Here is a 10924-nt window from a genome sequence, read left to right as displayed (position 1 = left end):
TTTCTTTCCATAGGTAGATCCTCCGGGTTTCATAGGCATCGTCACCATAAGAGAGAGAGCGGTTGTAATTATCGTGACTATCTTGAGGAACACCGTGAGAATGATCACTTCCATGCTACCAATATCATTTTGAAGCTATAGAAGAGCTCTCCTTTGGTGACCTCACCATATACTACTAGTATTAGTGGACCGTTTGCCAGAAATAGCTCACATACCAGGAACATGCTAGGGCCAAAACATACCGTGTACTGATGCGCCCCTTCGCCTCCAAATTTCTCTGCCTCAAACGTGTGGGTTCTGATAGCTTCAAATCCACAATTCTCATAGAGAGGTTTTCCGTCCTGGGTCGCCTCAAGGTAAACAACCAAGCCGAGTAGGTCAGCTTCTTGAATACACCGTTGCAGAAGGGCCCTTGCAGCTCCTCTTCGTTGGTAGCTTGGATGTGTAAATAGGGACTCCAACTCCACGCGGCGCATCAATTTAACTGTTCTTCCATCTTTATCTTTCTCAATTCCAGCTATCTCGCGCTTGCCCTGGTTTAGCATCGTATAGAATGCTCTGGCCACATCTTCACGCAATTCAGGCACGCGGGGCTGTAGCTTTGCCTCAACGATTTCATCCACGCTCTTGATCAAAAGCTCATCTTCTGGATAGACCCTCCACCGTGCCGCGGCAATGATTGTACCTGTCTCACAATCAACGGCCTTGAAATTTCGTGATTGCAGGTTTCTATTGTTGAATCCCTGGATCCGACTCTTGATAAGAAGCTCAGCGGACTCGGTTGATAGATGATCTGGCTTGAATATCAAGCGACTAAACTCGACGAAAGCTTTTTGAGCTGCTGCAAAGCATTCCGGTATGTCCGCTGGCTCGAGGGGGAGAATCTCAAATGTCATATTTGAGATGTAGTCCTATATTGCTTTCCAAACGTTGACAGGCGTAATGAATGATGTAGCTAAGTCGAACCTCTTTGGATTTAAAGCATGGTGGAAATGATAGGGAAAATCAGAGTTGACATGATTCCCCGAGGATGATAGCGGATAGCCCATATATAACTAACTATGAATTCTGCTTTGAGTCTTTCAACTTCCACTAGCTTGATCAGTACTCGACGTAACATCGCTCAAATTGACTAGCTTCAAGTAAGTAAGATCAGCGCCTGCTGACGTGCTTAAACTGGAATTGAATTCTCCGATTCCGACATAAAACGTCTAAGTGAGGGATACCATTAAAGCCATCCTAACCTTGCAAGGAGTTTACACTCCACCACATTCATATTGAGTTGAATGTGAACACCATCCAGACAGAGCCCTGTCTTATGCGCCATTGATATGGATTCACTTCAAACTGAGGTCATGCTGGGGCTATGTGGCAGTGCTTACTAGAAGTGGGGGTGAACTATCTGGTATGTAGTTACCTAGCCCCCAATCCTTATCATGCTGCGTTTCTACCCAGGCAGAAATATTACCGCGGTGCACTATATGCACTGAAGCTACATGATCTGTTCAATATGATTGCCCGGTATCCTAGTGATACAATCATGAGGAGAAGGTGACTTTGGGAAAAAAGAAGCCTTTACGAGAGAGAAGAGGTTATGTATATGCAGGATAGCGTCCGGCTTTGGAGAAGCCGAGACAAGAACAAAAAGAAATGGGACAAGCCAGGATCGAACTGGCGACTTCACGATAGCAGAAACTGGAGTTGTACTTCAGTCGTGCACTCTCCCAGCTGAGTTATTATCCCAATTCATGACAATCTTGGCACATTTTGCCATTATGGAGGTGGATGTTACGACACCTCAATCTAGGGCTAATACATTCAGCTCTGTCATCTCTAATTGTTCTCCTCGAGCTTCGGAACGCGATGTATCTATTAGATCAATCTACCAATCTTTCCAATGAATTCTAATACGAGTATCCTCAATTGATGTTACTAGATGCTAGCCTAAACCGGTAGTAAAGCCGGCACCTCCATCGGTGGGTCAAATGGCGCGAGATATATTTCTGCAGTATCGTGTCTTGGAAATGACGTGGATTATCCCCAATACGAACTCACCACGCACAGTCTCGGCTGGAGGCGGATACACATGGCGATATACAGGCCGATATCGGGTACATGCCACGCCCTTTAGAGTTATTTATAGTTGATAGCCTCATGGTCTAATCTATATAGTTCAACGGGCTATCCCCATGTACCACCCCTATCGCTAGACCATCCCATTTGAATAATTTGAAATATCAAACCTTTCATCATGCAATCAACCCTCTCAATCCAAGATCTAAACACCAACCCGTCCTCCAAACGGATCTTCATCGTGGGCGGTGGCATAGTCGGCGCTGCATTAGCATTCTACCTCTCCAAAGCAGACAGCGATCGTCACATCATACTACTCGACCGATCCCTCAAAAAGTCCCTAGGATCCACAAGCCATGCACCAGGTTTCGTGGGCCAACTCAATGAGTCGGCAGTACTAACTCGACTGGCTCGAGATACTGTGGCCGAGTACCTCAGCGTCCCGGGTGGATTTAACACCGTCGGAGGACTGGAGCTCGCGTCCACGGAAGCGGGTGTCCAGACACTACAATCTCGATGTGAGAAGGCTCGTGCTGCGGGGTTGTCTGCTGAGATGATCTCGGCTGAGGATGCAGCCGCTCTGGCGCCGGATTTTATCGATCGTGAGACTGTGAGGATGGGGTTGTATTTCCCTTCTGATGGGACGGCGAATGCGCAGCTTATTACGTCTTATTATACGCAGGAAGCTCGTGCCAAAGGTGTGGATTTCTTGGAAGTTGATGTGGTCGGGTTTGCACGCAAGAATGGAGTGATTGAAGCTATACGCACTGCGGATGGGGATATCAATTTGACAGGCAGTACTGTCATCCTCGCCACGGGTATCTGGACGTCTTCCTTAACAGGAGACAAGGAAGTCTCAATCACCAAGTTCCCAGTCCCTATCATACCAGTTGCACACCCATACACATTTACACCTCCCCGACCTGTCCGCCTCGGAAAACCCTATCCATTCGTCCGCTGGCCAGAGCACCACGTCTACGCCCGAGACCACGGCGACCACGATGGTCTGGGTAGCTACGACCATGCTCCCCTCGAACTGAAGCCCGACCAATCAGCCATCGGGACATGGCCCTCCAGCTTCGACAAAGTACTCTCAGAAGCATCCTCGCATCTGAAGAACGGAGGGGACTTCCTAGTACAAGGACGTCAGGATGATTCGGATCGTTTTGAGGAGAAGAAGCCGTTTAATGGGATCTTCTCGGTGACGCCGGATAATCTGCCGCTGGCTGGTAGAGTGTCTGATGTTGGTAATCTGTGGCTTTGTGCTGCAATTTGGGTTACTACGGCTGCTGGGACGGCGAAGTTGATTGCGAGAGAGGTTCTGCGTGGAAGTCAGGAGGGGATTTCTGATAGTAATGTGGGGGTTGTGAAGGCTTTGGATCCGGCGCGTTTTCAGGGGGTGGAGGGTGAGGTGCTCACTGCTCAGGCTTTGGAACGGTATAACAATATCTATAACAAGGAGCAGTAGTTGGACATGTGATGGACAGGAGAATATTATGCAATAGATCAGCTTCAATTAAACTAAGACAGGCAGTCTAGTTGTGGCAAAGTATAGAAGCAGATATCATAGAAATAACGCTTTATTTGCTTGCATTATTCGACCCAAGGAACCACCGCTAAGGATACGAGTTGAAGATATTTGATACATAACATAGAAAATGCCCTACTAGGCACAGGTTCATCCTATAATTACGGAGAACTGGTTGAGGCGCAGGTCCGAACCTTGGACTCAGAATCCTCAATCCTCCTCCATCTTGGACAGTCCACCACGACTGCGCCGGATGCGCTCGTCCAGGCTGTCTTCTTGCACACGCTGATGTACCTTGGACATAAATTGACCGCGGTCAGAACGCTGCTTATCATCTGCCTCCTTCTGCTCTTGTTCTTTGGCAGTAAGCTCAGTAATTCGCTGGCGGCGTTCTGCCTCAAGCTCGTTTGCATTTGATTGCATTTCTGCAAGCTTGCGAAGGCGCTCCTCCTCTTGCTGTTTGGGGTCTGGCTTGTTAGGCGCAGCGCGGGGAGGAGGTGGCCCACGGTTTCGGTTGTATGAGTCGTGGCGATTATTGTAGTCTCGGCGGGGGAGTCTCGTCGGTCTCCATTGCCACGGTCGTTACGGCCCTGGCCCTGGTGTATGATAGGGGAACGTCGTCGGGGAGATGAACGTCGTGGGGATCTCTCGCGCTCGTTGTCCTGATCACGGTCGCGTTTGGGACCCGAGTCTCGGTCTCGAGTTTGACTGGTGTAGGAGCTCCTTCTTTCTCTGTAGTCACGGCGGTCATCACGGCGGTCTCGTTCACCATCGCGGTCGCGGTCTCGGTCGTCTCGACGGGATCGAGCATTATCACCTCGGCGTCGATCCTCTCGGCGATCACGGTCATCACGGTCGTGTTCACGGTCTCGCTCGCTGCGGTGTCTACGGTGGGATCGCTCCGGCGAAGCTGGGGACCTAGATCGGTGCCGACGCTCGCTCCGATGATGACTACGTCGGCGATCATCCTCTCCTTCATCACTATATCGCCGACGCTTCGAATCATGATCGCGATGACGACGATCCCGGTCTCGGTCTCGACCACTATCTCGACCGCTATCGCCCTTCCGGCGAGCCTCCCTCTCCTTGCGCCGAGCAGCCTCCATAACCGCAGCCTCATAAGCCGCCTGTTCTCTCTTCTTGACTTCAAGCAGCGGGTCATTCAGAACTTTCGTCATGGTATCGCGCGCAGACCCGACTGACGGACCAGCCGCCGCATTCGCCCCGACCACGTCCGCACCCTTCTCCAGCTTCTGGTTGTCGGCGTCGTTTTTCAATAAGATGCCGTCGATACGTCGCTTGCCCAGCAGGTATCCCTCCATCTCTTCGGAGTAGTGGCCCGTGGAGCTGGAGGGGGCTTGGTACATCCAGTCGACTCGGGATTGTGGCGCGGTCTTGCCGGAGGTTTCTTGTAGGCGCTGGAGCTCCTGGATCTGGCGCTCTTCTTCGCGTTCACGTCGCAGTTGTTCGACCTTCTTGCGCTCGTCTAGAGCGCGCTTTTCCTGCTGCCATACGCGCTCCTGGTTGCGGAGCAGCGATGGGTGCCATGACCTGTGACGAGGTTAGCAACGTTGACTTGCTTTCAGATATCTCACCCGAAAACCATGTAGTAGGGGTTTGCGTGGGAGGGTTTCGGGTACTCACTTCTTCAAATTCAGATCGCCACCCATTTTGGAGGTGTTGAGGAAAGCTGTGATGTTGCGGAGATTGAAGTCGGACGGTGGATGCCAAATGGGGAAATAGCCAGCCACCTCTCATCGGTGGCCTGAGGCATGAATCACGTGGTAGCTGCACTGGCCGCAGGAAGAGACACCGTCTAGCACAGGATCATGTTCGCAAATCTAGTCGACGATATCACAGATTGGGATAATAACTCAGCTGGGAGAGTGCACGACTGAAGTACAACTCCAGTTTCTGCTATCGTGAAGTCGCCAGTTCGATCCTGGCTTGTCCCATTCTTTTTTTGTTTTCGATAAGTTTTTGCCCCTCTCCGAGGCGTTGTGGTCTAAAACCCCACTCTGCTTGGAGTATCTCTTCTGTCTATGATTATTGAAGAATCGATGTGTCTCTCCGTGCTCGGATCATAAATATGTAGTCTTTAAACGTCATGTATAGAAAATATTGTGCTAGTCTGATACTCTTGGTCTACAGTCGCCTGAAATGAATCGAAATGAATACATTGCAAATAGATACAGGGCAATGGAAAATATGGAAATTATAGCAGAGCGGAAAACATGGGTCATGCAGAATTTACCACAGGTAAGATAGGGAAGAAGGGGGGCGCAAAGAAAAGGTTGTGTGCACGCTCGCTCAATTCTCCATCAAAAACAAACCATTCCGGCTATCTCATTACCACATAAACAGGAAGGTTTTAAACGCAAAAGGAAAAGGTCAAGGGAAAACATCAACGTAGGGGGTTAGATAGTGGAGACGAATATAAGAAGAGGCAGTAAATGAGTCCGGCCGTAAGTCATACCAGATGCGAGATAGAGAGGGCATCAGGTTGATCGGCTTATTTGGAAGACTCCCAGCCCACCCAGCTGCGCGGCATAACACGCCAGACCTTGCACTCGCCACTGCGGAGATCATTCAGCTTGAAACTCTCCATCTTGACCTTCTTGCTCTCGCGTCCCTGCTCCCAGGCGCGGATCTTCTTCTTGGTGCCATCCCAGTCAACGACGATGCCAACGTGGTCGGGTTTGCCCACCTCGGCACTGTACTTCTGGTGCATAGTACCACGGTGACCCTGGAAGCGAGCATTTCGGAAGCTGACAATGTCACCAGCGCGGATCTCGTCGTTCTGCGTGACAGATGCGTTGGCCAAGTTTGAGTAGACCAGGGCGCCGTAGGCACGGGTTCCGACAGGGAGGAGCGCATCAGACAGAGGGTTCAGAAGATGCTGGATCAATCCGAAAGGAGTACCATCGCCGACAGTGGAGTTTTGGATTGCGTTAACGGACTCTGAGATTCGGTTTCCATGCTGAACGTGAGCCTGCTCAAGTTGATCCTGACGGGGCTGGAGAGGTGGAGGTTCATGACGCTGCTCAAGGGTGGCATCTGCAGGGTTCTTTGCATCAAAGTGCACCGTCACCACGGTTTGAGAGTAGTCGATGAAAAGAACGTAAACGTCTTTGGACACTGTAGTCTTGCCACCCCGTTTCGTGGAGGTAGATTCCTCAACTTCAAAGAGAATATCCTTGCGGTTCTGGAAAACCGGAGGAGTCGTCTTGGGCTGAGTCCACCATAGGGTACTCTCTCCAAGGTCAACCTCAGTGGCAATGAAGCCCTGGTCAATGGACGGACGGGATACGTCCATCGATCGCCGCTGAGCACGCATCAAATCCATGGAAGCCCGCCCGCTTCTGGCAGCAGAAGGTGAAGGCAAGGCTGGAGCCTGACTCTGGGGAGGGGGCGGTGGTGCCAGAGAAGGTCGCTTTTCATGAAGTGACGGAGGTTGCTCGGTCGAGGGACTTTGAACTGGAGATGCCTCATAAAGGTCATCAAAGTCCTCGCTCACGGCATGCGGTGGAGGAGGGGGCGGAGAAGTGGGCAGCCCATGTTGAGGAGCAGAATAGTTGAAAGGATCGTATTCATCATCGTCCTCAGCACCACCACGAGGGGCCTCCCTAGTTGGCGGGAGCGGAGGCGGACCTCTTGGCGTATCTATGGAAGCACGAGCATTTCGAGGCGGTTGGCTTGGTGGCGGGGGCGGAACTCCTCGAGGGGCAGCAGTGGGTGGGAGCGGTGGGGGCAGACGAGATTCCTGGGGGCTTCGAGGTGACTGAAGAGAATACTCGTCTGTGATTGTTCCCTCATCAAAGCTGGACTCTCGCTCGTGGGCCCTCAAAGCATCCTTGTGCTTGGCTCCGGATGCGATATCAGTGTCGTAATCTCCATCGTACTCCGTAACCTCTCCTTCAACATCTTCCCCAGCCTGTCGGGGGGCACTCCCGCGGCTATCAACTGTGGATTGTCGACGAAGTTGGCCTGGTGGTGGTGGAGGCGGCGCACGACTCTGTGCCGGGGGCATGGGTGGATTAGTCGGGATTGGAGGAGGTGGGCGGCTTGCTCTCTTTTCGGCAGTTGGTGTCGGGCCCAAGGGGGGTGTCGAGTCGTACGTTGAGGATCGCCGAGAATCCAAACGGTCAGGAATAGCTGGTGCAGGCACCACGGGTGCCTGACCTGGCTCGTCTAAGGACAAGCTCTTTGCATGCACTGATAGTTCATCATCGGATTCGTCGCCCGTGGAAGGCCGAGGCGGAGGAGGAGCAGGGCGGCCTAATACTGCAGTTAATATCGGAGTCTTGAGAAGGAAAGTTCGGTTATAGAAGAGAAAGGTTGGATGTAACATACCCCCTGGGACTGGAGGCGGCGAAGCTGGTTCTTCTACTGGTGCTGGTGGAGGTGGAACGGGCCGTGACTCTGGCATTGGGGGAGCCGCAGCAGAGCGCTCTGTTTAGGAACTGTCAGTTATGTAGTCCTTCCTATACGGATTAATTGATGTGACTCACCGGTAGGCGGGACGGGAGGGGGTCGATCAGTAGAGCGGCGTGGCGGGGGGCCTTCATGAACGACCTCCTCGACATCTGGTACCTGTCGTGGAGGATGTTGCTCAGAAATCGGGGTCGCCAGGGGCTCCTCATCATCATCCTCCTTCTCCACATCGACGGCAGGCCTCGTGCCGATGTTCATTCCAGGCAAAGGCACGGGAGGAGCATGACGAGGAGAGGTCGGTTCGGGCTCGGCAAGTCGCTTTTCAGATTCGCCAGGAGTCTTAGGTTTGCGGCCTCCTGTAGGAGGAGCCATGCCCGGCAGGCCACCAGGAGGCGCGAAGAGTCCCATCATACCCATACCACCACTCATCTTCGCCATTCGGGCACGAAGTTCCATTCTGCGCTTGGTTTCAGGGTCCATTTCCTCTTCTTCCTCTTCCTCTTCCTCCTCCTCCTCTTCAACGTCTGCCTCCTCGCCCTTTTGCTCAATAGTGTGAGTGGATTGTTTACGAGGACGCTCCTCCTCTTCATCCTTGCTCGTGGATGTCTCTCCAGCATCCTCAGAGTCGGCAGCAGCAGAGTAGTCAGCATCATTTGACTCGCTTGCTACTTCCTCTGAGGGAGAGAAGGGAGTCGGCTGTGCCTGAGGTGCCTTGGCACGCAATGTATCAACACTAGCGTCCCGGGTTGTTCCCACGGCCTCAACAGGAGAGGTCTCGAGCTCCTCCTCGGCTTCGACAGACTCCGCGGGTTGCTCAACCGGTTTCTTAGGAGGCTTAGGCTTCTCCTTCTTTTGCGCAGCCTCTGCATGGCGCTGGGCCTGCTCCAATTGCTGCTTTTGCAAGGCCGCAATGCGGTCCTTCAGGCTAGTCGGCTTCGGCTGATCCTCGGCGCCCTCTTCGGATTCTTGCGCAGGCACCGGAGCAGGCGGGGGCGGACGGGTCTCCGGGACTAGTGGCTCACGAGCAAGTTGCTCCTTCACATCGGGATCCTCCTCTCTCTTGTAGACTTTGGGAACAGGCTCTCTTGGTGGGGCCACGAAGGAATCCTTGCTGGGAGGAGGGGCAACGAATTGTTTCTTGACAAACGAGGTCGACTGCCGTGGACCACCGGGCTTGAAAGGGGCAAGTGGCGCCGCAGCTGACTGGTTGAAGGCGGCGATACGATCCTTGAAAGACGAACCCGAGGGCTTGTCTGCAACGGTCGGAGGCGGGGGCTTTGATGACTTGGCCACGGGTGGAGGAGCGGTGGCCGCGGCAGGAGCAGGAGCCGGTTTAGCCGTTTGAGGTGGCAGTTTAGGCGACGTTGGGGTTTCGGCCACAGGACTCGAGATCGCTGGCGGGGACTGAGGGGGAGGTGGCTGCTTGGAAACTGGTTCCTGTTCTTCCACGGCGGGTTGCTCCGCAACCTCGGGCTCCGCCTGCGGCTTGCTATCGGTCACAGCAACAGGGGATTCCACGGGGGCAGGCTCGGCCTCTTTCTTTGGTCTGCTTGGGCGTGTCGGTCGGGGAGGCGCAGGGGGCTCATATCGCTCGACGAAGTTTTTGGGGAAGATACCCTCTTGTTTAGTTCCAGAGCCGTCTGTGTATGCACCGTAGTACCAATCGTCATCCTCGACAGCGGTGACGGTTACGATTTGGCCGATTGGGAAGCTGAGGTCGTCATCGTGGCCCGACGCATACTCGAAGACCGCTCGGACCGTAAAGGGCGGATTGGACATTTGGCCAGTCGACACCTGGGTTCGGAGGGGACGGGGTAGAAAGGACGCTAAACGACAAGTGTGGGAGGTGCGATCAGGGCGAGGAACTGTACAGGGTCAAACACTAGCCGAGATACCTCCAGCATGCAGCGGTATATGGGGTTGGTGCAAAACTGAATTCCCTTTTGGAGGTGGTCGGCAGTCCGGGTTAGTCTGGGATGACGAAAGTGTCGGAGAGTCGGGTGGTGCCTAGGGGAAATGAGGGGGAGGGCAAGAGGGGCTGGAATGGAACTCACAGAGTCCAGGTAAACTGGGAGCGGGCCTCGCTGAGGAGCTTGGAATTGAGGAATCGATGCAAGAGGGAAACCAGCCGTCGCAAGAAACACCGGATGGAGAGGGAAAGGAGGGCTGCGGTGGGAAGGATGAAGTAGTGAGGTGGTCGTCACTTGGCGGGATGAGGGAGACAGAGAGGCTCCACTGACGATCGGCGGCTAATGAGAGAACCAGGGTACTGAGCAGTACAACATGGGGCACACTGATATCAGACAGCTTAAGGTCAGGCTGGACAGATGGTGAAACCAGATGTGTTTGATAATTCTGATTTCATACGAGAAGTAGTATATACTTTGGTGCCTTGGCAGGGCTCTTAGGGGAACGAAGCTTCAAAGGTTTCCAACGCCCGACGCCTCAATCCTAACCGAGGGAATAATTACAGTAGTATTCACGTATCCTCGATGTCTTTGACCAGGTTACAGGAACTGGTATTTTTGTATTGATAATATGAAGCAAATTAGAGACACGCTCATTAGTAGGCTTGCGAGCTATCAGCTATGATCTTCGTATGACGAAGTATGGAGTAACATATTTTTTTTCACAAAACCATACATAGAGTACTCTGTAGCATTTTGTATACAGTTCTCCTTGATCGACCGAGTTACTATTTCTTAATTCCGGCGACTAACTAACCACTACCTACCCAAAATACGAAACCGGTGCCCAAGGAAATACGTCAGAAGCTTGAAGAACAAGAGTGTCGGCATTCTTATTGGCGACATTTCTCTCCCCGCGATTTTGCCTCTTCCGCCGACCGAACCTCCAGAAAATTCGACCTCCCTCACGCATATCCCCGCC

The 10924-nt window shown here is 52.8% G+C and overlaps 4 protein-coding genes across 4 annotated transcripts; 1 reads left to right on the top strand and 3 right to left on the bottom strand.

Annotated features, from left to right (window-relative positions):
* Window positions 1-124: 124 nt before the first annotated feature.
* N7473_005733 (GNAT family N-acetyltransferase) lies at window positions 125-896 on the bottom strand (the record flags this gene model as incomplete). Its single annotated transcript, XM_057151673.1, has 2 exons — window positions 125-172; window positions 243-896. 2 exons carry the CDS (start codon window positions 894-896, stop codon window positions 125-127), a joined length of 702 nt encoding a protein of 233 aa, XP_057009478.1.
* Window positions 897-2251: 1355 nt separating this feature from the next.
* Window positions 2252-3541, top strand: N7473_005732 (NAD(P)/FAD-dependent oxidoreductase; the record flags this gene model as incomplete). The annotated part of the gene is made up of 1 exon (XM_057151672.1): window positions 2252-3541. The coding sequence occupies one exon, from the start codon at window positions 2252-2254 to the stop codon at window positions 3539-3541; it is 1290 nt and encodes a 429-aa protein (XP_057009477.1).
* A 221-nt stretch (window positions 3542-3762) lies between these two features.
* Window positions 3763-5296, bottom strand: cwc25 (U2-type spliceosomal complex subunit CWC25; the record flags this gene model as incomplete). The annotated part of the gene is made up of 2 exons (XM_057151671.1): window positions 5246-5296; window positions 3763-5152 (listed from the first exon to the last, which is right to left on the bottom strand). Exons 1-2 carry the CDS (start codon window positions 5269-5271, stop codon window positions 3763-3765), a joined length of 1416 nt encoding a protein of 471 aa, XP_057009476.1. The 5' UTR covers window positions 5272-5296.
* Window positions 5297-6113: 817 nt separating this feature from the next.
* Window positions 6114-9814, bottom strand: N7473_005730 (SH3 domain protein; the record flags this gene model as incomplete). The annotated part of the gene is made up of 3 exons (XM_057151670.1): window positions 6114-7879; window positions 7955-8053; window positions 8113-9814. The coding sequence occupies 3 exons, from the start codon at window positions 9812-9814 to the stop codon at window positions 6114-6116; spliced, it is 3567 nt and encodes a 1188-aa protein (XP_057009475.1).
* Window positions 9815-10924: the final 1110 nt, after the last annotated feature.

Source organism: Penicillium subrubescens (genome assembly GCF_028828155.1).
Source record: "Penicillium subrubescens strain IBT 31985 chromosome Unknown utg000004l_segment0_segment0, whole genome shotgun sequence".
NCBI classification, from domain to species: Eukaryota; Fungi; Ascomycota; class Eurotiomycetes; order Eurotiales; family Aspergillaceae; genus Penicillium; species Penicillium subrubescens.
The sequence above is the reverse complement of the archived record's forward strand: the minus strand, read 5'-3'. Positions and strand labels throughout refer to the sequence as shown.